The sequence below is a fragment of the Alosa pseudoharengus genome, unplaced genomic scaffold (assembly GCF_046254945.1).
Source record: "Alosa pseudoharengus isolate Yale_2024_CS ecotype anadromous, Long Island Sound unplaced genomic scaffold, YU_APseudo_1.1 YU_APseudo_1.1_scf_2, whole genome shotgun sequence".
Taxonomy (NCBI): Eukaryota; Metazoa; Chordata; class Actinopteri; order Clupeiformes; family Clupeidae; genus Alosa; species Alosa pseudoharengus.
This window is the reverse complement of record NW_027468663.1, coordinates 33,969,110-33,994,745: the sequence shown is the minus strand read 5'-3', so window position 1 is coordinate 33,994,745 and position 25,636 is coordinate 33,969,110. Positions and strand designations below refer to the sequence as shown.

The 25,636-nt window shown below is 44.6% G+C and overlaps 1 protein-coding gene across 1 annotated transcript in view; it reads left to right on the top strand.

The window, feature by feature from the left end:
* Positions 1–23,979, top strand: part of fbxo41 (F-box protein 41) — a 55,071-nt gene extending 31,092 nt beyond the window's left edge. Inside the window, exons 4-13 of the mRNA XM_076294729.1 lie at positions 2,048–2,121; positions 6,724–7,085; positions 9,876–10,111; positions 10,724–10,839; positions 14,786–14,938; positions 15,249–15,344; positions 15,549–15,667; positions 16,614–16,772; positions 17,108–17,223; positions 18,438–23,979. Coding sequence (XP_076150844.1) covers positions 2,048–2,121; positions 6,724–7,085; positions 9,876–10,111; positions 10,724–10,839; positions 14,786–14,938; positions 15,249–15,344; positions 15,549–15,667; positions 16,614–16,772; positions 17,108–17,223; positions 18,438–18,500 — 1,494 coding nt within the window. The 3' untranslated portion in view covers positions 18,501–23,979. The remainder of the gene's footprint in view (positions 1–2,047; positions 2,122–6,723; positions 7,086–9,875; positions 10,112–10,723; positions 10,840–14,785; positions 14,939–15,248; positions 15,345–15,548; positions 15,668–16,613; positions 16,773–17,107; positions 17,224–18,437) is intronic.
* The last annotated feature ends 1,657 nt before the right edge of the window (positions 23,980–25,636 follow it).

Genomic DNA, 25,636 nt, shown 5'->3' with positions numbered 1-25,636 from the left:
TGAGTTAACTAGCTACAGGCCAACAGCACCACCAACAGCACAGTAGATAGTAAGTTAACTGATGGAGTTTGCAGATACATTTAGTGAGGAGCTGTACATTTTTGTTGTTTCACTAGCCCAGATCACAAGACTATATAATGAAGTGAATACTCTATGGTGGCCAGCAGAAACAACACATGGGAATAGGTCAACAAAAATGATTTTAAGATCTTAAAAAAAAAGTAGTTACTTAAAGCATACTTCAGAATCTATAAACAAACCTGTATAATGTGCTTAAATGCTGCACCTTTAAAATGTGCCTTTGTACTGCTCACAAGGAAGAACAGTTAACTGACATCACCTGTACAGTTTGAGGTTTAATTGCTCCATCCTCTGCCAAAGACAACGCTATTCAGAGGGTTTGTTAAAAAGATATCACTGCATGGTTTTCTTACAGTTTGACAGCATTTTATTGTTTAAGTCTACACTTTGAAGGCCCAGAAACACATAAAAAGTATCCATAGAAAATAATAAATGAAGTAATAAAGGTCAATACAATGTACGAGTTACATTTTTATTATATAGTAAAGTGTCTTTAACAATTCTGCGCTGAATGATTGTCTTTAATTCAGAAAGTATCTTCATGAAAGCCCTCTCTGGTTCTGGTATTGGGAAGGTCTGTTTCTCTCTCTCTCTCTCTCTCTCTCCCCTCTCTCTCTCTCTCTCTCTCTCTCTCTCCTCCCTCTCTCTGTGTGTGTGTGTGTGTGTGTGTGTGTGTGTGTGTGTAAAAGATGGATGGATCAGACCTTTGGTTCCAGCCCATTTCTGAGGCATGTACTCAGCCTCCGCCCAGCTCATGCCTATATGGGTCGCTGCAGAGATGGATGGGCTCCCTGTTCCTCCTGCTTCTTTTCCACTGGCACAGGTCCCAGTGTGTGTGTGTGTGTGTGAGAGTGGGTGGGTGTGTCTGTGAGTGTGTACTGTATGTGTGGGTGTGTGTGTGTGTGTGTGTGTGTGTGTGTGAGTCTGTCTGCGTGTGTGTGTGTGTGTGTGTGTGTGTGTGTGTGTGTGTGAGTCTGTCTGTGTGTGTGTGTGTGTGTGTGTGTGAGTCTGTCTGCGTGTGTGTGTGTGTGTGTGTGTGAGTCTGTCTGTGTGTGTGTGTGTGTGTGTGTGTGTGTGTGTGTGTGTGTGTGTGTGTGTGTGTGTGTGTGTCTGTGTGTGTGAGAATGGGTGGGTGTTTCTGTGCATGTGTGCAGTCTCTGTTAGCACCACCACAACCCCTGGCTGCTGTCCCATCTCAACAGGCATTGGCACCTCACCGGCCAACACCTCACCTTTAAAGCCACGAGAGCTGAGAAAGGGAGGAGAGAGACCGAGAGAGAAGAAAGGGAGGAGAGAGACCGAGAGAGATGGAGGGAGGAGAGAGACCGAGAGAGATGGAGGGAGGAGAGAGACCGAGAGAGATGGAGGGAAGCTGGAAAACCAGCAGTAGAGTAATGGGTGGGTGTGGCACGGGAAAACCCCTACTAGAGAGGGAGAGGGGGGTTGTGTTAGTGTAGGAGAGGAAGAGATGGCGTGGATGGAGTGACAGGATAAAGAAGTGCGTGGAGCGCGTACAGGAAATGGGGTCTGCTCTGCTGCCCTTGCTCTGCCTGCTCCCCCAGCCTTCTCACGACGCTGGGCACAGCCACCCTCACCCAAGCTAATTACCTCTCGGCTGCACAGAGAACATTTGCGCGCCGTAGCTCTGTGCGTCGTGACTGCCCAGTCCGTGCTGTCTGAAATGCTGCCCGTCCACATCCTGTTAACAGCTTCCCAGACATATGCCGCTGGCAGTTGGTCTGTACATGTCAGAATGCTGATGCTAGTCTAGCTCTGGGTTATTTGTGCTGTGAAATGAATGCTGATACAGGTGAATGCCGGCCGGTGGGGTTTGTGTCTTTGCCGGCCGTTGGGGTTTGTGTCTTTGTTTAGAGTGGGATGGATTATTTATCTCTCACTCTCTCTCTGTCTTTCTGTCTCTCTCTCTCTCTCTCTCTCTCTCTCTCTCTCTCTCTTTCCTTTGCAGAGGAATTCCAGTATTTCTGGGACGTCCAGAGGCATGTACCAGGTGTCAGACCGCCACTCCTCCCCCAGCACAGGGTAAGTCTGATGGACGCAGCTAACATGACTACCCTGCACCGGACTAGTTTATTCATCCTTACTGTGAGGATGATGATTTCATTCATCTGTGTGAAACACCTGTGAAATGTATTTTCATTAATCAACAATCATGTTGCCAAATATAACATTACATTACTGAAGTAGCATGCCAAGTCACAGCTAAAGTGTAGCTCTTTGTCTCTGATCATTTGCATCAGATCCCTCCCAGACTGTGCTGTCAAACGTGGCATGGCTGCTCTTCGGTATCCTTGGCAACCTGTCCTGGGGGCCTTGGGTCCTGTAGATGGCTATTGTGCGGTAGACCGTGAGTGGAGATAAGCGTGTGCTCAGTAGACCGTGCAGACGCCCCTGACTGTAACTGGAGTTCACCTCCAGGCGGCGTTCAGACGCTCCTCAACCCTCTGGAGGAAGAGGCGGGAAACAACAACGTCCTGAAAGCCTCCCTCAATCAATAAAAACTATAGACGTCCACTCCACAATGACTAAGTGCTCAGTCAATGGTCAATGAAACCCACTTGCTACATCCTGAAGATTTCTTCTGCTGTCCCACTTAATCAGTTCAGCCTTATTGGCAACAATGACACAGTTTAGCGGTCTGAAAAGTTATTATATGTGAACTGTCTCATAACAAGGGTGACATTTGCCTATCATCCTCACAATGCTGAGTGCATTTTATTGTTAAGGGATACTTGTAGGTTGTTATACGTGTTGCAGGGCCTTCCTGATGGCCTTCAGTTCTGTGTGCAGATGGAGACATGTTGCGTTCTGTCTGAAGTCCTGGAGCGTGCCTGAATCTTTCAGCCATGCAGAAGAATCAGATGGCTCAGGTTGCTCCTCCCCATAGAGTAAACAGAGAATACCTATCCACTAGTGTGTGAATAGAAAAGAGGGGAATGCCATCTGTATGAAGGTATTTTTGGTGCAAAACTCTTGAGCATGTGACATTAGAATTAGCACTTGTACACAAGTCACCAAGAGTTTTTTTCTCACCTGTGAACACAGCAGTTGCAACTTTTCAAATTCTTCTTTACAGGTGAACAGATCCTATACTACAACTTTCTAATACACATACATTTCGTTTCTCCACAAAAATGCCTTATAACCCAGTAATAGCTTCTGTGGTACTCACAAGAAGTCTTTTCAAATTTTCATTAAAAATGATTTTGATAATGTAGATGTCTTCATATCCATATTCATTCACTAGACAAGGGAAGCAAGAAAATGAAAAAAACATGTCTAACCGTGTCCAGGTAGAGATCTCCAGAGTTTATAATGAGCTACAGTAAACAGTTTAGTTTTTATTTTCAGTTACATGTTCAACTCCAATTTAGATTTCTGATACTAATGAATGAATCAACCAAAATATATTTAAGCATTGCACTGATTTTTGGCTGCACACATGTAGACCAACATGGGTTGAACAGTTTTTCAGCATACAGTAGGTGTACTCAAAATATTTCTTATCGGTTGCAGTTTGTGCGTGTGTGTGTGTGTGTGTGTGTGTGTGTGTGTGTGTGTGTGTGTGTGTGTGTGTGTGTGTGTGTGCTTGGGTCTACCTGTGTTTGACATTATTTGGGGATAGTTGGTCAGGTCATCAAACTCTTGTTAGTCTCAGCCAGGCCAGAGGAGTGTGTTTGCGTGGGAAACAGCTTCTATCACTCCCTGCAGTCCACTCAGCGATGTCCTGGCCGTGTCAGGGACTCCACAGCTGTGGATGTCCAGTTGTTCCACTGGTGCAGCCTGGCTTACTCAGACGATTCCATTTAACATTTCAACTGTGGAGATGAGCATTTCACACACTGAGACACACGTGTCATTTCACACTCAACACTGCAGAGATTTTGAAGGCGAGACCACGCTTGCCAATGTATTCTGTCCCTGATATTCATGTACGTTGAGGATGAAGCCTATTTTTACTTGAGCTAAATATAGGCGTGTGCATCCTTACATAAGACTCCATGAGGATTCAAAGCACTGGGCTGGGTATTCGAGGATCAGCAGCAGATGATGGCCGCGTGTGTGAGTGAGTGAGCTCACAGGAGTCATGGCAGGCCCATCTGCTCAGCACAACCCAGACATTTGAGCCTAGAAGGGGGAAAAAACACGACTGTTTGTGGACCCTGCCGTCCACGCCTGGCTTCCCCCAGAGTGACGTCACATCATGGTGCCTCCCCTCTGGAGTCAGACGGACGTGGCCAGAGTCACCAAATGGCCAACTCGGGTCCGTGTGGCATTCGCCAGACGAGCTGTCGGCTACTGCTGTTCAGAAGCTGTGCAGCCAAGAATGCTATTTAAGATGGAACATGTGTGGGAGGATGGTCAGTGGATGGCAGCTCAGAGATGCTGTCAAAAGACATGAATTAAGTCTTGAATTGTGTTATGGAAAAACGTCCTTCCAGTATTTATAGCACGTCAAATGATCATTTCAAGTTATGATTGTGTGTGCATCTGCTAATGTGTCGAGCGTAGAATGATAATTTTTGTCGTCATGATTGTGTGTGCATCTGCTAATGATCGTTTCAAGTTTTGTTATCATGTTTGTGTGTGCATCTGCTAACGTGACGAGCAGCTGTTAGCTGTATTTAGCCAGCTTACTAACTGTTTGACAAGCTATAATAACTTCTTTGCATTAATGTTTTTCATTGATATAAAGACTGATGATAAAGAAATATGCAGGTATTGTGATCACATTACTATGCCAAATGTGGGCTACCTAGACTGTCCCCCAAAAAAGTAAAGCTAGTAAATAGCCGAGGGCCCAAAGGGTTAAATAGTTCTTCCTTCATCAAACTGCAAACTCCACTGCATAGGCATAATGAATCATGATGGAGACAGGTGGAAAGTAATAGCAGATACTGAGCATTTGACTGAGGGCTTCAGGGAGAAACTACTGGCTTTTCACAAACTTTAAAGGAATATATTTGACCAACAAAAGGTAAATGAATTAAAATTCTATAATTATTAATTATTTATATTTATTTTAGGAGGGTATATGTCCCCACCACTTTCCTAATCAATGCCTTTGCCTTCTTCCATCATTGCAAACTGTTAACTAACTGCTAGCTAACTAACAATGCTAATTGCTAACTGTTTTGACTGTGTGTCATCTCCAACGTTAAACATTCTCTACTCAAATGCTCTGTTCTGGCTTAGAGGAGCTTTAATGGTTCATGCTTTGAGCCAGCAGGATCCCAAATGAGTGTTCTAAAAATGAAGAGTTGCTTACTAATTAAGGGGATTATACTGCTGTATCACCCTATATGACACTGGAGGCCTGTGGCGCCTGAGGGCTTGTGTCTGAGTGAGGCGCCCTCTGGCCCGTCCTGCCTCATCTGCACCTCACACCTCACACAGCAGCCTCAGCTGCACCAACACCACGGAGAGCAGAGCAGAGGACAGCAGCACACAGAGCAGAGGAGAGGACAGCAGCACACAGAGCAGAGGACAGGACAGCAGCACACAGAGCAGAGGAGAGCAGCACACAGAGCAGAGGAGAGCAGCACACAGAGCAGAGGAGAGGAGAGGACAGCAGCACACAGAGCAGAGGAGAGGAGAGGACAGCAGCACACAGAGCAGAGGACAGCAGAGCAGCACACAGAGCAGAGCAGAGGAGAGAAGAGGAGAGGAGAGAAGAGGAGAGGAGAGGAGAGGAGAGGAGAGAAGAGGAGAGGAGAGCAGAGGAGAGGAGAGCAGAGCAGAGCAGAGGAGAGAAGAGGAGAGGAGAGAAGAGGAGAGGAGAGCAGAGGAGAGGAGAGAAGAGGAGAGGAGAGCAGAGGAGAGGAGAGCAGAGGAGAGGAGAGCAGAGGAGAGGATGGGCTCCACCAGGAGGACGGGCTGCTCCCTGAGCTTCACATCCAGCCAGAGGTGGAGGAAAGGCCAGGCACTGGGCCCAGTCTGTGTGTGTGTGATGTATAGTGGTCGATATAATAATTCCTACTGGACAAATATCATGTTTTAAGTGGTGTGGCCTTCTAAGCAGGAGCTATTTCACTACAGCCTTTTTCAGCTGCAGTGCCTCACTGGCTGTCAGACTCCCTAGTGGAAAGTTTGTTTCTCAAAAGTGCCCTGGAGAAGAACATTCCTTTCCCACAATGCACTGTGAATGTCCCAACTGTCTGACGGGTTCAGCCCACTGCCAGAGTTTCCAGTGTAAACATCAGCCCAAGTGACTCATTTTATCCTCACCACTGTGGAAACACCTGTTTGACTCAGGACGTGGAGTAACATGCTTGAATAAGACGTTTAATGGATGAAATTATAGACCAGAGAAACAGAGGTTTGTTCTGAGGAGACTGAGGTCTTTCACAGCCAACACTACGGACACGTGTCCAGTCTCTCTGCCTGCCTGTCTCCTTCACTCTGCTGTTCTGACATCTCTGTCGAGTGTCCCCCAGACTGTGGTGGCCTAATATTCACTGTCAGCGACACTCCGGCAAACCGGGAGTGACCACAGCCTACCTTAGTGTGAGTGTGAGGGAGGCTGTGATGTGTGTGTGTATGTGTGTGTGTGTGTGTGTGTGTGTGTGTGTGTGTGTGTGTGTGTGTGCTCCTGACAGGTCTGTTCTCTCCTCCCTCTGACAGGGTGCCAGGCCATGTGAAGTCGATGTCACAAGGATCGGGCGGCGGCTACGACAGCGACAGCGTGGAGATGCACCCCATGGACGAGTGTCTGGAGGCCCAGTACTATCACGTGCAGTGCCGGCTGGGGGAGGGTGGTGGTGGCGGCGGCTACGACCGGGCGGGGGCCTCTCGCAGCTGGGGCCTCCGTAAGCAGGCCATCCAGAACTGGCAGCGGCGGCCGTACCGCAACAGCACGGAGGGCGAGGAGGGCGACGTGTCGGACGTGGGCTCCCGCACCACCGAGTCCGAGGCCGAGCTGTGGGACCAGGAGTGCCACATCCCTGCAGACTGTCAGCAGCCCAGCAGAGCCGCATACCGCCTGGGTACACACTCGTCTACAGATCTGTGATCTGTGTGTGTGTGTGTGTGTGTTTATATATATATGTGTGTGTGTGTGTGTATATATATATATATATATATATATATATATATATATATATACATATATATTTGCTATATATATATATATATATATATATATATATAATTGCTCATATACAGTACGCAACACAGTAAAACAGGTCATACAGGATACAGTATATAGAATACAGGATATTGGCGGTATACAAAGTATGGTGTTCCATGGTCACTACCATGCCCATAGACTCATCCATAATTAAACCGCTTACTTGACATGTCAAGCTAACACATAGCTATCTGATTCATTATTGATTGTACAGATAAGGACAGTGAACTCGTAATTGTCTTCTATGAATTGTTTCGACCATGACATCAGCCCCCACGTTATGTGTACGTTAAGTGACGTGTTCTTCCCACACACACACACTCCAGCCATCTTGAGGCTCCGTGTGTGTGTGTGACAGCACGACAGAGAGGCTGCTCAGCACTTGGCCTCATTCAGGCCCACTGCCCAGACCGCTGGTGGGAAATTAGGTCAGGGCGAGACCAGCTGGCGTTCGGGGTTGCTGCTGACCAGAGAGCAGTGTCAGAGTGCGGTGAGTTATGACCAGGCCACCCTCCGCCTGACTCCAGATCAGCTGGGCTGGCAGGATGAGTAAAGGGCCGTCTGCTCCTCCTTCACGGCTGGAGACGCATCGTGTATGACACACTCACACACATTCTGCACATGGCCTCACAGTAACCAGCACTGGGACACTGTGTGCTATAGTATAGATTGAGAGTCTTTAGTCTTTAGATTGAGGTCCTTTCTATACAGTATTGGTATGTTGCATTCTGTAAGTGTTCTGTGTCATGTATGGCTCATGGGTACAGTAGTGTTTTTGTGTATCAGGGTTGTGCAAAATTCGAATTGCAATTCTGCTTCCTGTTTGCTACCTCAATTGAAATGCAAGTGAAATTCAAGAATTGAATTGGAATTTAAGAGCCGGTTTCAATTCAATTCTGGAATTTTGCACAACCCTGTTGTGTATGTGTGTGAGAGTAGACATCCTTGTCTGTGGTGGTGTTTAACACACACCTCCCTGCATGACCTCTGCCCATACACTCCCTCCCTCCTCAGGAAGGCCTCATGAGGCTAGAGTGCTGCACCCCTCTCTCCCCTCTTTCCTCTTTCTCCTCTCCCATATCTCTCCCCTCTCTCTCTCTCCTCCCTCTGCTCTCTCCTCTTTCTCCTCTCTCTTATCTCCCCTCTCCCCTTTCCCCTCTATCTTTCCTCTCTCTCTCTCCCCTCTTTCCTCTATCTCTCCTCTCTCTCCTCTCTCCCCCTCCTCTCTCCTCTCTCCTCTCTCCTCTCTGTCCCCTCTCCTCTCTCCCCTGTCCCCATCTCCATCTCCTTCCGTTGGCTCTGGTTCACACTGACCTTTAGATGGACACAGCCTTCTCTGCCTCTCCTGACATTCGGCCCCTGGTGGTCTGGGGACGGGCTTATCAGGCACACTCATGCGTTTGCATTTCGATCTCTGTGCAGCCACAGTGTTGGATAGAGGCGTTGATGCTCTACATGAGATGAGATGGTGAGCAGATATCTGACAGCGCTCTCCTCTCTCTCTCCTCTCCTCTCTCCTTTTTCCCTCTCCTCTCCTCTCTTCTCTCTCCACTCTCCTCTTCTCTCTCTCCTCTCTTCCCTCTCTGTCCACCTCTTTGCTTTCTGCAGGCAAGCAGCTGCATTCCTCTGAGTCTGTCTTTGTAGCATGCATTTGTTTCTCCTCTAGTATTCTCCCTGGTTTGCACCTCCCCCCCTCTCTCTCTCTCCCTCCCTCTCCCTCTCCACTCTCTCCCTCTCTCTCTCATTATAAAGATGCGGTAGAGGGTGATTCCTGGGTGTGGAAGCTTTCTTAGACCTCCCTTCCCCAGTCATCTGAGCTCGCTGGGACTCCCTTTATGAGGGCACCAGCTGATTACTGCATCTCTCCTAGCACAGACCAATAAACACCAGCCAGCCTTTATGGTTTCTTCCCAGACTTCTGACACTGACGGTCCTGTGAGTAAGCAGGTGTTATTGCATTGCATTGGAGAAGGAGGAGGAAACCTCTCCACGCAATGGAAAGTGCTGAAACACTTGCATCCCTGTTCCTGAGGAGGAAAGCCTGACAGTGTTTTGCTGCACCACTTTGTTAACATAGCTCTGTGAAATGACATGTCCTTCACCATGGTGTGATCTGAAGGATTTTTGTTTATGCCGCAGCACTTGGCTGTGTGCTGCCTGTGAAAATCTTGAGTGTAGGCGTGGTGCGTTCAAGAGCCTGTTGCTTCCCAAGCCACCCTGCCCAGATCCGAAGCACTGACACATGTGACTCACCATGTTCTGTTCGTGTTCTTCTCTACTTACAATGTTGTGCTGGAGATAGCTTGGCTTCAGCATTTGGCTGGCATGTTGTGTTTAGGAGGGATGAGGGACTAGCAAAAGGCTTTCTGTCTCAAGCTGTGCACTAGTGACACCCTGTGGATACTCATGGAACTACAACCAAGCCATCCCTAAAAGCTCACATCCTGTGTATGTTTCAGGAGAGAGAATTCTGAAAGCATTGCTTTAAGAATGGTTGTTTTTGTTGCCATTATGTTTAATGAAAACACAAATGAATGAATGATTCCACTTACTTAGTGTTTTTCCTACCAGTGGTTAGCTACCCCACCATGGAATTACATTTTCCCTTTGTCACCTCCCTGTGTCTCTCCCTGTTGTCCCTGTGAAGGTCGCTCTGAGGGGGGCTACAAGCCCTGCCGGCATGAGAAGAGCCCCTCCAAGTCGAACGAGGTGATCAGCCCAGAGGTGCTGAAGATGAGAGCCGCCCTCTTCTGCATCTTCACCTACCTGGACACCAAGACGCTGCTGCGTGCTGCCGAGGTGTGTCGCGACTGGAAGTTTGTGGCGCGACACCCGGCCGTCTGGACTCGCGTCCTCCTGGAGAACGCCCGCATCTCCTCCAAGGTAAGAGCCCGTAGCAGTGGACGCCATCTGGCCTCTCTCTGATTTGCCGTCATTAGCTACAGTACAGTCTCATTCATCACTGATGTGTCACATACATTACTGTACTACCGCTATTAGTATATAGAGAACTTCTGTTGGTCTGGCACCAGGTGGTGTACCGTGGTGTCTCCATGACCGAGTCAAGGCTATTAATGGCTCTGTCGCTGACGCCACCATTCAGACATACACCAAATGTCGAGGGCTGAAAGAGAGCCCAGTTTTCTGAGTTAGATGCTGACAGATTTTCACATATTATCATGAGTCATTTCAGATTTTATCGGCCATGACGTGCCAGTCTAACTGCAAATGTAAATTAGCCTGTAATGAGATGCATCTCTGACCAGAAGAAATGTCCTGCCACAAGTATATAAGTAGTAATCTATTAATAGCACTTATGATATAAGGGGAATTCTTTGTGTGTAGTGAAAAACACCATGTAACTTCACAAAAACAGTATAATTTGTCTTTGAACTTTTAAATATCTGATTTCTCTCTCTCTCTTCTCTCTGTTTGTCCGTGTGTCTTTCTGTTTCTCTCTCTCTCTCTCTCCTGCTCTCTTTTTCTGTGTCCCAGTTCTTAAGCACGCTGTCGCAGTGGTGCACGCAGACCCACTCCCTCATTCTGCAGAACCTCAAACCCAGGCAGAGAGGCAAGAAGGAGACGAAAGAGGAGTACCTCAAGAGCACACGGTACCCTCACTGCTCTCTATCATAATGGCCACAGATGGTAACACATGAAGCCGGAGTTTTGGTTTTGCAGAGGATTCCCTCGGGTACTACACTCTTAGGGCTCTATCTTGCACACCAGCGCAATTTACTTTGTATACTCGCGCTTTTGTCTTTCCTATTTTGCAGTCAGCGCATATTGGAATTTTCCCTCCACAGTTACATGTGCGCCCACGGGGGCGTTTCAGCGAAAAGAGGGGGCGTGTTCCGGCGCAAACGGTCTCTGTTGATATTTTGCAGTTTCAGAAAACAATTCCGCCACAGACCAGGAACCTCCTGGTCTAAAGTCAGTGGCGCAAATTCAGATGCTATTTTAAGGGCGCATGCATGGCCACAGGCCTGCAGAAATGAATGCTATGCACACCGATCTACAGACACCCTGTGTACAGATGGAAACATTCAAAGCCTTGATAATATTTGTCCGTTTCCCAGTTTTGTTCGTGCATTGGTCAACTAAAAATTTTGTAGCCTATATAGTGCATCTACATGCAATATCTTTACAACAACAACGCCTAATTACGACCTATTACTGTAATTTGGACAACTTTATACAGCCCTATAAAGGCTAAAGTTACCTTTGCCTACCTTGTTGTAGCCCATCTGAAATAACTCCAAACTTTGCTATGTTCCCTCCATCCTTTCGTTGTTCTCAAAAAACGTTTTATATCCATGATGGCCTTGAAGTCTTGAGTTTGTGAATTCGCTTAAATAAGCTTATTATGGGCTGTTAACCAGCAACCATAGACAGTAAAAGAAAGCAGCAAGTAGCCTTGGCTACAATTTCTGTAGTTGCTGCGTCCATTCATTGTTATTCTCTCTCCTGCTCTAACAAATGTTGTGCGTGCATTAAGTTCATGATAACGTGTTTACAAACTCTACTTTACATAAAATAAATATTGTAAATAGCCTACTGTCATGCAGTTAATGGGATACTGTGCAGAGTTGGAAAGTTAGGTCAACTTGGAAACTGTTTCTCGTTGTTGAGTTGCCTGTTGGTAAGGTACAGCCGTAGCTTACACCTGCAGGAGCGCTTGCTTGGGCGCCTGTGTTGCGCAATGCACTTTGCTCTTCTCATCTATACGACGCAGTTCCCATTTCTCCAAACCATACATAATTACAAGGACAAATATTGCTACACGAGGGAAATTAGTGTGGTGTCCGACGTGAAAAAACAGGTATAAATCTAGCGAACACATTTCCACGAATCACGGATGTGTTGATGACATAAATTAGGAAATATTAGAGGACTTACGTAATGAGACGTGATGTTGAACTGCATGCCGATGCCATTTAACCCAAATGCCCCAGCAGCAGCACGGGAGAGGAGAGCTTATCTGACAGATCTGCATTGTCTATAGTGAGGTAATGTTAGATTACATTGCAAAAATATCACCATGCATTCATAACCTTGTGATTCAGTGAGAGAGATCCCAAAACATAGGAAAGTGACATTTCTGTATTACATTTTGTCAAGAGGAAAAATCAATAGCAAACTGTTCCCAACTGACTATAGCGCTGTGAACCGTTCCTGGCTGCGCCTGGCAAATCCGCCATCATATTAGCAATCCGCTATGGAACAAGCGTGCCTGTTGTTAAAGGGAATGTGAGATGACGCTCTGATTGGTTTATTGCACGTTACGCCCAAAGCACACCCAAGAAAAATGTAGCTACTACAGACCACCCCATTTTAGATTTGCGTCGGGCGCAACAGTCATTATACCGCCGGTAAAATAGAAACAGCGCCCAAGATCCGCCCACAAAGCGATTTGCGCAAAGTCAATTGCGCAAAAGAGCAAGATAGAGCCCTTAGTGTGAACAGAAGCGTGTGCTTTAGCATGTTTTGGTTCCTATGGGATAGTGATGTCCTTCATGTCACTCTGTACATTATCATGTTGTTCCCTTGATTGTACTCATTCAATAGGCATGTTTATGCTAAGTAGCTTCTTTAGATAAGGTAAATATACATGGTCTCCATCTTATTAGCAGCGCTGTCCAAGTTGAGCTGCAGGAAGGCACATACAGCGACTCAGTGTTACACGTGCATGTAATGCAACATCACTTTTAGTATTTACAGTGTTACGTAAGTGCTTTAGTCCACCTAATGTGGAGTACTGACATATTTGTTGTTATTTTTGGCATCCGAGAGGTGCAGGCAGATGTGATGGAGCAGGTGTTGTAGACTCTGACAGCTTGATCACTGGGGCATGTTTTTGTTTGAAATGAGAGAGAGGAAGAGAAGCCTCCACTCTACCACTCCCCCTCTGCAGCAGCCACGTGTCCTCTGGGGGCGCAAGGAGGATTAGGAACCCACGATTCTATCATTTCATTACACACCACCCGCCACACCATGGCCGGTGATAGTGGTGTGTGTGTGTGTGTGTGTGTGTGAGAGAGAGATTTTGTGTGTGTGTGCGTGTGTGTGTGTGTGTGTGTGCGTGTGTGTCTTTGTGTGTATGTGCGTGTGTGTGTGTGTGTGTGTGTGTGCGTGTGTGTCTTTGTGTGTGTGTGTGTGTGAGTGTGTGTGTGTGATTGTGTGTGTGTGTGTGTGTGTGTGCTAGTGTGCTGACTTACAGCAGGTGTCGGCGTTAGAGGATGGATGCAGGGGGCTCACAGCAGAGAATCCACAGCATGAGCCAGGGCAGCTGGCTCTGACACCATTTCTCGCTATCGCTCTCGATATCTCTCTCTCTCTCTCTCTCTCTCTTTCTCTCTCTATCTGTCTCTCTATATCGCTCTGTATCTCTCCGTCTAATTACCTTGCACAGCTAGCCCCTTGTCGCCCAGTGGTTTATCTGTGCTTCTCTCTAAGCGGCCGGCTGCGTGGTCATGATGACATGCTGAGAGTGAGCCCACATGCCTGTGTGTGAGTGATGCGTAGTCAGCGTTCTAGCTCAGCTGTTCCAAACCTCAGCCACACACAATAGTATGGGGAGAGCCATGATTTGTATTGTAATTCATTTGAAAGACAAATCCTTTGGTATTAAAAGGATTTACTGCCTCACATAGGGACTGAGATATTATGCTAAAGCTACTAAAGCCTTTGATTTTTCTTTTCATTTTTATCTCTGCTTGTTCTTTCTCCTCTTTGGAATATTATCAGACATTTTAGTTTTTATAGCTGTCAGATATTTTAAAGCACCTCCCACTTCCTCCCTATTCTATTCATTTCTGTCACTTTTCTCCTGACACCATGTTTCCGTTTTATTCCCTTTCATCATTTATACACTAAAATGGTTATCAAAGTATAAAGTCACAGTTTTGAGTATGAAATTGGGAATTTAGTACCTAGTTTAGTGGTGACATTGTTGTGTTCCTTGCAGTCATCACATATCATCCATTTATTATGTTGTTGAGTCTATTTTTGTCCAAGAACCTGTATTTGTGAAGTGTTCCATTGGATTGGCTTATGAACAGTGATCCAAAGCATAGTCATAGTGATTTGATCATCTTTTAGTTCTTGCAGTGACAACTGATCTAGACTTTCTAGCACATTAAACTATCAAACTCAGGTAAGACATGAGAAAACACGATTGACCAAGGTAACATAACTTCATTGATTTAATAAAAGCGGCAAACACTATGCTTATGGCCCAAAAGATTGAAACGTGCTGTTAGTATAGTATTAAACAGTGTTTCCCAGATAATTGAATTCCATATGTGGTGGTTGGTTTGCAGAATTAACTTGCATGCAACAGTTATTAACAAATTAGCACGGCGTGGTTATGATGCTAACCAGATTTAAGCACAATTTTGTGCAACCTGGAAAATCATTGTGTGGTGGTCAATGTTGATATTGTGGTGGGCCGCCACAAATAAGTCAATGTATGGGAAACACTGTTAAGTATGTATATGGATGTTGTTAAAGCAGAATGGTGATCAGTGTCTCTGCTCCTCTCTGACCGTGTGACAGTGGCTGTCTTGAGGAGGGCCTGGAGGCACTGCTGAAGGCTACCGGTGGGAACCTGCTCATCCTGAAGGTGTCCCACTGCCCCAACCTGCTGACCGACCGCTCCCTCTGGCTGGCCAGCTGCTACTGCCGGGCCCTGCAGGCTGTCACCTACAGGTCAGAACTATACGCCATAGTGATGGGCGTGCAAGACTTGGCTCTTCTTGGCTTTGAGTTTTATTTACACACCCATGGTGAACTCTGTGTATTAAAATATATATTCTATCAGGGCAGGTCCTGTCTTCCATGAAGAGAGGTTTCATTCCTTTGAAAGAGAATATATATATATATATATATATATATATATATATATATATATATATATGTATAATAGTATATATATATATATATATATTGTAAATATATGTCAATTTACTGTATCTGTGGATGTTGGCCCTTATCGACTGTGTTATTGTGGGTTTTTTAGGAGTGCTACAGACCCTGTTGGACAGGAGGTGATTTGGGCTTTGGGAGCAGGCTGCAGAGACATCATCTCCCTGCAGGTGGCACCATTGCATCCATGGTGAGAGACAAGAATGAAAATTTGAATTATCTGATGTGCTGAATAGTTTTCAAATTATATGCATACACTTAGTTAGATTTATGTATATACTCAGTCATAATGCCTTAATAATGATCATCCAGAAGGCCAAATGCTCTTCGCTTGGTTGGTTTAGAAATGAAACACTGCATGTGATCTGATCATCCTGCAATATGTGTTTTATAGTCAACAGCCAGCGCGCTTCAGCAACAGATGTCTGCAGACAATCGGACGGTGCTGGCCCCACCTTCGGGCCCTGGGAGTGGGTGGAGCTGGATGTGGCATCCAAGGCCTGGCGTCTCTGGGTGAGTGATTTGCTCGGAACGTGCAGCCATGAAGCATACAGATATTAGAACGGCTATAGAACACTATTCATTACACATATGTTCCCAGTGTATCAGCTTCACAGAGTGAGATGACCAAAGACGTTGTTTTGAATGCTGTACCTGAGCTATGTATTTCAGAGCCATGTTGTCTCTTTCCTAAGCCTATGGTACACAGTTGACTCATGTTTGAACTCCTTGAGCCGGAAACAATTTGCCTGCTTCATTTTCTTTGTGTTTTCTTTGAGTCCCAACTGGTGAAGTCAGAGTTCTGTTCGTCAGTGGAGCCCATGGTTTTGGGGAGGAAATTGAAAAGGCTTTGAGGGAGCGTCTGTCTTCCTGTGTTGTGTGTGAGGCGCTCACAAGACGCCGGAGCACTTAAGGCAGGGGAAATGACATTTCTGAGCTGGTGGTGTGCGGTGGTGCATACAGATGGTGAGGGCCTGTGTCTGAGACCCAGTGTGCCTGTGAATGAGGGAGTGCATTGGGCTCTGCCTGGTCCTGTATGGAACACTCTGCCCTGACGGACGTGTTCAACTTCCCACTCCACCTGAATGTGACAGATACCTGTTCCCTCACGGGATCAAAAGAGTATATATACTATATACCTGGCGCGAACACTTAGGGATGTGACATTTGGGGCTGCGGCGTTAGGCAGACTAGTCCGTAACTCCATGATCTTACATAAGATGTGCAAATGAAAGAACATCTTGCTGTCACCCTCATTACTCATGGCTGGTTATGGGAGTTGGGGTTCAAAAATACTCATATGAACCTTTCATTAGTCATCCGGCGAGCTAACAACATTTTTGCCTCTTACCTAACAACATCAAAGATTTGCTATATCCTGTGTGTGTGTGTGTGTGTGTGTGTGTGTGTGTGTGTGTGTGTGTGTGTGTGTGTGTGTGTGTGCTGATGTACTTTTCAGCACGGAACTGCATGAGGCTGCAGGTGCTGGAGCTGGACCATGTGAGTGAGATCAACCAGGAGGTGGCTGCCGAGGTCTGCAGGGAGGGCCTGAAGGGCCTGGAGATGCTGGTCCTCACCTCCACACCGGTCACACCAAAGGCCCTACTGCACTTCAACAGTGAGGGCACACACACACGCACACGCACACACACACACACACACACACACATACACACACACACACACACACACACACACACACACACACACACACACACACACACACACACACACACACACACACACACACACACACACACACACACACACACACACATTCACACACACTGCCAAAACCTTCACTCACTTCAGTCAAAATTCCCTCTTTCCACTCCCAGTGTACATGGCATCCACATCAACAGTGAACTGTTCAACACACTCATTCAACCACTGAGTTTCTGAATTGGAGCTGGATTCTGTGTCTCTTATGTCACGGTGATGCCTTTCACACAGGTGTGTGTCGTAACCTGAAGTCCATTGTGGTGCAGATTGGTATTGAGGACTACTTTGAGGACCCCAACAGCCCAGAGGCCAGAAAACTCTTCGATGAGATGGTCAACAAGTTGCAGGTACAGTGAGCAGTGTGCGGTAGCACCAGGAGGCATTACATCTGTGACCTTTACAGTGAATGGAACTGATACCAGATTCAGCTCCTTAAGTTGTGTCCACAGAGAGGTGAAGCACAGAGAGTAACTTGTGGTTACTCTTGTGGGATTGGTAAGAATGAATAATATTGCTATCATGTAGCTTTTGCCTTGATATGATAAACAACATGCTAATACATAGCTACATGTATGCATAAATGATACTGTAGGTGTTTGTGAAGTAGTCTGTAGACCTGGTGGATTTAAAGTTGAGTCTTGTTGCACACCACCAGAAGATGGATGGAGAACACATACCTACAGTACAAACTGATTGTGGGAATGTCTGAGTGTAGATACTATATTACCAACTTCAGGGAAATACCAGAATTAAAAAACATATTTTTATTGAGGCAGACACAACATTGACCTGTATCACGCACCATCCATACAGTCAGTGATACCATTATGTTTTTTATGACTCTCAGGAAGGCATTTCCACTGCTTTGTAGCTATAAGAGAATGGTAGAAACAAAGAATAAGCTCTAGCCACAGTTTGGTCCATAGAGCACCTCCACAGATGGGCCAGTTTTAGCAGGGATGGTACCATCTCAGGGGGTGGTTGGGTTTCCTGAATCCATCGTTCTCAGTCTAAGTGAGTAGCTGAGATGAAGCAGCCAGTACGTGGGAGGAGTCGGACTAGTGAATCCATCGGTCCGCGAGTTTCACCAGTGCCCTTTGGATCGGTGGTGCTGAGCACAGGAAGCTGGCACTCAAAGACAGAGCTGGGATGACCCGAGAGGAAGTGATGCACACAAGTGAGGAGCTCACACAGAACAACCGCCCACTGTGATGAGCTCTCTTTATGTTGTTTAGACAATCTCTTTAACAAAGCATGTGAGTCAGAACAGAAATGCCTTCCTCTCACCGTGAGTCACACAACTTAGCGGGCAGAGAATAAAGTGAAGAATGCAACTAAATAGTTAGTCTTTTCATGCTGTTTATACAGGGGTCTATACTTATACGATTGTGACGCAGGGTTAAAGTCTGCAAATTATTCTTTCTTGATTCTTTTCCCTCTTTTCACACTCTTATTGTGATTTCTGTCGTCTTAAAACTCGAGTTTTGTGCTGGCTGTCTCTCCATGCACAGTGAATTAAAAGTCAGACTCATATGCTGTCTTGTTGTTTTTTACCTCCCAGGCACTGAAGAAGCGCCCAGGTTTCTCCAAAATACTCCACGTGAAAGCCGATGGTTTATGCTAACCCTCTGTTGCATGCTGAGCGCTAGCTGGAGGCACCACCTCACCTGTCCCTGACTCCACGCCCTCACTGCCAAGGGCGACTGTACTGTACTGCACTCAGAGGACAGATTCAGAGGAGAAAATGGCCACACACTTCTCAAGACGCATCATGAAACAGACCTGCATTCACACCAAGCAGAATTCCAACACTTCCAACACAATTTGAATTGACTTCAGTGGACAATCTTGGTCTTTTTGACTTCTTGCCAGGCAGACTTTGCCTGTAATCTTCATTCTCAGTGTTCTCAGAGACTATGATGATCTATGACTTCATAGCACACATCTGCAACTGGGAAAACAACACAAAATTACAAAATCAAGCCTTTTTTAGAGGACTGCTGGTTGCATCTAATGTCTTATGGACATTTGTCAGAAAGAGCACATGTTCAGATTGCAGACAAAATCAGAGTGTGTGTTGGTTTGCATTGGATGGAATCAGTAGTGCTCGTTCTGTAGGCCTACTTACAACCTGTGACTTACAGCTTCCTCTATGCTCATCCTCAGCACTGGCTGTCTGGCTGAATAAACAAAGACAGTATGTGAGTATGGGTCTTAGTGTGTGTGTGTGTGTGTGTGTGTGTGTGTGTGTGTGCATGTGTGTCTCTCAGTGTATGTATACTGAAAGAAAGAACCCGATAACAACAGAAAACACTGGAATTGAACACATTATTGTTACTGCACTTACTTAAGGACCTGAGCATTTGTTTGAGAGGGTATTGTTGGTACACAGTGAAAAAACAAGCCAAAACAAAGAAGAACACACCAGCTGTACACTTGGTTGGTTGGACTCTGCAACATGTTTGTTGAGTGACTTTGTTTTGATTAAGGTTAGGGAGGTCCATGTTGTAAACTGACTGCAGGTGCTCCGCTCTCTTCTCCACCTTTCTCTGTCCTTTCCTCTCTGCTCCTCTCTTCTTTTCTCCTCTCCTCTCCTCTCAGTCTGTCATACCATTCTTAGCCAGCAGTATATGTCATGTCTGTGGAGACATGACTCAGTGATTCACCACAAGTGAAGGTCATCTGTCAGTTTAAGGTTTAAAAGGCACAGATGCCTTTTATACTGCAGCTGCTCAAATGCATAGGCACATTTCTCAGCGACATTATGTCCATTGTACCAAGCACAGTGGCGACACAGTTAATGGACTCAAAGCAGGGCTCCTGAGAAACGTGGGGTACATGCTATGTCAAAGAAAGTATCAAACCGATTTAAAAAGAGAGGACGGCAAAGTTGAGTTTTATTTTTTTGTTTTTATGAAAGTCTGTTGGCTTCAGCTTTGGTTCTTTCTTCTGTTGTCATGCCTTATTGTTTCCATGGCAACACGCCTACTCATTTTTCAGTGCACTAGTGGTTTGTGAGCAAAATGTGATCTGAGCCAGAAGCCAGTACCTAGTGCTTTAATGGACACCACCATGTCCACAGGACCTCTCTCTGAGGCACATAGCCATATGCAGTATGTATTGCTTGAATTTGGGTTGGTATTTGGATCTTAAAACATACAAACGGACTAACAAAGAGGCTAGACTTTTGTTTCAGGCACCATAGACTTAGACAGATATGATCAGCCTCTTTGTCTGTTGTATGTCTGTGGTTTTCATAGACTCTTGATACGGATGGAGACTTCAGTAGGCCAGACGGAACTGGCTTCCTCATAAGGACTCCACAGCCGATTCTGGATTGTGACACCCAGTGCTGTAGATGGGCTGATGTGATGTGTGTGCAGTGTGACTTGTCTGTGTTGTAGAATCATGAGTGTTACATTGCCTGGAATTATATTCTGCTTATTGGGTGACACGCAGGACTGTTTCACTTTAACTCTGATGCTCTTTCAAAGACAAAACTCTTGCTCATGCAATAAGACAGCACAGGTATTTACTCTGTCCAATGGATTAACCATCAGACAGCGGTGCTCTTTCTCCTGGGCCAGTCACTGATTATCTGATCCCATTTCTAATCAGTAAGTGCAGTGCGTCCAGATGGGTCATTAAGTCCACTTTTGATGTGTCTGCTTTAAGAGCTTGAGCCCAGGGAAGGCTTTCCATGATGCAGCACTGTACAGTACTTCCTGTCTTAAAAACTCCCCTGCAGGGTCTGGTTACTCCCCGAGGTTTCATTGGGTGAGGTGGCATTAAAGTACTCTGGCAGAGTGCAATATTTGAGTGAAACATTGAAGGCTACGGTAGTCCACAGAGAGTCACAACTGACGCCTGGCACATCAAGTTCAGTGGAACTGTAACTATAACCAATCTGCTCACATCATACAGTGCACTAACACAGAGAGGTCAAGGACAGGGGCAAACGGAACAACTCAGCATCCTTCTGTGAACAGGACCCTTTTAAGCCATCGCTCTGATATTCAGATGGTAAAGAAGGGTCTAACATAGCGAGCCAGGTTGGAGCGCTCCATGAGATCATGCTTTGACTTTTGAGTTACTTGTTCAGTTACCACAGACAATCTGTCCCCTGAAGACAAAAACTAATCTGTAAATATATATATATTGTTGATTAAGGAAAATAATGTCAAGGTCTATGAGGTCAGCTTGGAGAAGGCCATTTTTTGGTTCTTCTGTTTCCAGCGCTTTGGAATGAAACTGGAAGGAACAATATGGACATGGCATATTCTGAGGAGTAGTGTTGGCTCTGCAGTATGTCATGTAATATAGATCATTTATATTATATGTGGAAACAAAAAGAGTTATTTAACAAGAGGATGAAATTATTTGAACTATTTATTTCTATAAGAGAGATGTCTATGTTGGCATGTTTGTGTTTATACATCATGTTGCCTTCTTAACTGTTCTGCTGTAGTGGGTAGACATGTCAATGTAAAAGCTGAACTGCTTGCTGAGGTTTTTATGATATTTATTTTTGGTTGATCAGTTGTTGCACCGCTGTGATAAAAAAAAGATACAGTTCAAATGTCAAGTATTATAGTATTTGCTGTTTTCTGTTGAGCTCTTTATCTATGTTTTCCATTTATGATGGATGCACTTTCCACTAAGCGCTTATAGAGGTTCATGGTTATCACTTCTCCAAGACTACACATTTCTGTTAAAGCAGTGTGATACCACAGGATTCATGGGCTATCTCATAGCACAACGTCATTGTCATTTTTCATGCAGCCATGTCACAGCAAAAGGAGAAAGTGGAAAAAAGACAATGACAGTTTCCCTATCAGCTCATAATCAACCTCTCATCTTTGCTAAAACCAAACATTGTTGTCAGACTGAACTCTGGTGTTCTGTGGGTTCGTTCAAATATTTCATGACATTGAAGGTAATAGCTGCTCTAAGGCATTGAAATGCTCTAAAAGCAGCAAGATTTCATGTGTTCACATTCCAGGTGTGTGTAAATCATTCTTTTATCTAATGTACATGCAATGTACGTGTTCTGCAAGTCACTCTGTCAAAACGACCACAAATGCAATCAACATAGAAGTTCCTTGTCGCTATGAATTCAGTCAATACATGTTAAAATGCAGTTTGAAATATTTGAAATATTTTATTGTTTCCAATTGGAGAACTTTATTTGATGAGTACAGTCAGTTGTTTTTCTGCCTCGGGAGTTCATATGAATTTCAGTGGAAGATGATTCACTGCACCAACAGGCAGGATGTGAAGTCTCACTTTGTTTTGTCTTCTCCTCTAAGCCAGCCAGAAATGATGGACTTGAGGTGTCAGTATTCAATTGCCTTTGTGTAATACATTTACATGCAAGTGAAACATTGTTTTTCCTAAAACCAGATTTGTGCCAACATATCAAGCTGTTTGTATCTCTGTCTTTCTTGTACAGTACCTCTCTTACCTCTCAGTGCATATTCCATGTGTGAATGATTGTATTATATTCCCATTTGTTTGAATTGTAATAATACATTACCTCAACGCATATTTGGGCAACACAGTGAACATGTTCTTCATAAATTGTTGCTCCATTGCTACATTGGTTTAAATATGGTGTCATTTTTTACCAGCACTCTGTCACACCAGATATCATAACCTAAAGTTTGATATTTATCATATTGAACTATTAGAAATATTTCAAAGTCTTTATTTACTCTTGCTATTACTGATATTGACCATGCATTTGTGATGCCTTATTGAATGCTTACTCATATTTAAGACCATTTGTTGCATTACAAAGCTAATTATTATTTTCAGTGGCATGCCATAACTTATCAGGATGTTTATTTCTGTGGGGAAACACAAGAAATGTCTTTGCTTTTGTGTAGAGAACCAATGTGATGCCTGAAGTGGACCTGACATGCATTTTACATGCAGCAAGCCTGTGTTCTGGAAGGTGAACTAAATGTATGACTTCAGCATCATTTGAAGTGCTGGAGGCCTTTTATCAGTGTCACTGACTGGTGCATATAGATTCTCACTGTGCGCTTTCTGTTTTGCACAACAAATTGTAATTGATAGTTACAATTACATGTCAATATGAACAGGCTGGAGAGTGTCATTAATTTAACAGCATCTACAAAGTGTGACTTATTTTACTTAAAGAAATCTGTTCTTTCTTTGGTTGCCTGGATGATTTGTTGATTGTTTGGCTGGCTGTTTCAGTTGTTTTTGGAGATGTCTGGTAGAGAAAAAAATGTCTTAAATATATGCTTAAAGTACATAATGTCTGAAGCTGCAGTGCATCCATTCAGGAATTCAGTCCTGTTTTGGTGATGTTGGAGAAAATCTTTTCCGTAGTGGGTCGTACCAAATACATTAGTGATAACTTCCATTTAGCTACTGGTTTTGTGTTTGCACAGTACATTGTTTCAATTAAAAAAAACATTGAAAATCTGATGTAGTTTCCAGACGGATTATGTAAAATAAGGAAAAAACAACCACATGTATCCAGACAGATGAGTAGCAAGCAAATATGTTGTATTTAAGACATTTAAGATTAGCAGAAATGTCTTATTTCTTATTTTTTTTCTGTGCCCAATGCAAGAGTTCAGGAAATATCTGAGATGTCTTGTACAACATGTTTATTCTTCAGGATGCATTAGCGTTTTCAAATGTTGCACTATTTCAAGCGAACAATATTATTCAAATTGTTTAAGACACTGGGACAACATCATGTGGAATTTTTAAAAGATGCTGGTGATGCTGCTTTGGACCAAATGATCAACACATACTAACTGGGATGAATGGAGTGATCTTCCGATGACTTGTCAAAAGGTTTTTTTTATATACTTACTAGTGGAGCAACTCCTCTATGACTTCCTCTCATTGTCTGTGCTTTAATAGTGTGCAATACATACCTGCCCTCTTGGTATTGGGTTCTTAAGTGGGATAAGGCTGCAGTGTAGTCTGTGCAGTCTTTTGTGTGCCTATAATTAGATAGCTCAGCCAATCAAAGGTATATAGGTTATGTTACTGTCAAATCAATGTGTGCTCATTTGCAATAGTGTCCATAGTGCAAATAAAGTTAGATTTTGACGCAGCTCACTTTGTCTTTGTCCCTCTAGCTGTTTTCATCTGATGGTCAGGCAGTGCACATTGCATGGCCAACTGGGATTTCTTTCAGTTGAATGGGTCACTTTACACTGCAAATACAGTGTTTTATGAACAGCCTGTGATGGCAGTGGTGCATCAACCGATTGTTTTCATGTAATCAAATATGTTGCATGAGAACATAGCAGCTTGCTTAATAGTGTGCCTGTGCCTTAACTTAAATCACATGGCTTCAGGCTAATAACTGGCAGGAATGTATGCTGATTTCCTTGTAAGTTCCTTGCTAAATAAAGAGTCTACTGTGAAACTACCCTTGCTTATCAGGGCATCTATTTCACAGCAGTTAGTTAGGACACAGCTTACATGATTGGTAATGACATTTAAATGACATGACTATTTCAAACAAGGAGTATGTCTCAAGCTACTTGGACTGAAATACACTACCAGTCAAAAGTTTGGACACAAATACTCATTTATACAAATTAGTATTTGTGTCCAAACTTTTGACTGGTAGCATAGATTAAAAAATACTGTATATCTTCTAAGTAGGGAGGAAGTTATCATAAGAATCAGAACACAGTAGTGCTGACCCATAATTGTATCTGTGGCATGGTGAAATGTGGTGCATGTTGAGCCATGATGTGGGCACAGGGAGGCAGTAATATTCCACTGGAAGCTCCGCAAGTCGCTCCCATTAGCAGGCGTTTGCCTGGAGAGTCCGCTGTGTGTGATTGTTGTGAGAGCGCTGTTGGCCTCAGACCAGCCTGTTGATGGGACTGATGAATGAGGAGCGCTGATCTCAGGGGAAGGGCCAGGCCACCTGCCGCAGGTCCCTGGTGCCATGTTTACTCAATCCTCTTATCAGCACAGAAGAGACGACACTCCAGCAAGCGGTGGAACAGGTGCACTCCTAGTGGGTCAGAGGTCAGCATCCGCTCACCTCCCAGACGATCTCAGAACCCACCCAGGGCCTTGGGGGGGGGGGGGGGGGGCACACTTTACGCCTTTACACAATACTGGGAGTCGTTTCTTACAGTCGAAGTTTGGTCACTGTTCCATATAAAATGTTCCATGCAGATGCTGCAAAATCAATCCATCTTTTAACTGTACGTCTCTGTAAACAGAACTGTTAGATAGAACACATGCACATACAGTATGCAGAAATCATAACATGACATACTACTTCTAGCCCTCAAGGTCAAGAGCAACTCACACTCACATGCACCTATCTAATCAGCTTGGAATATTATTTAATGTCTAACCATCTTACTATTTTGTCCTGCAGTGAATGATTGATTCATTAGCACTGTCACAAAGGCAGAGACATCTGCAGTAGTCAGGATAAATTAATGAGTTCATTATAATTATCAAGGCGCTGCAGGGAAGACACTGTCATCCAACAAACATGTCTGATATGCTGTTTACTGTCTCCAGCCTCAACAGTGTCAAGCATTCAGCACTCACAACACTGGTTGTACTTTTCTGTAATGTTCAGTTGTGTCAGATAAATGGAATAGGTATTTATCTGGGATCCTTTCCACTGTCTCAGGAAACACTTAAACACACAATTCTGATGCCCTGTGCTCTGTTTCCTATGGTTATTTTTTATTGTAGAGTATCTTTGAGTAATCCCTCATCATTTCTCAC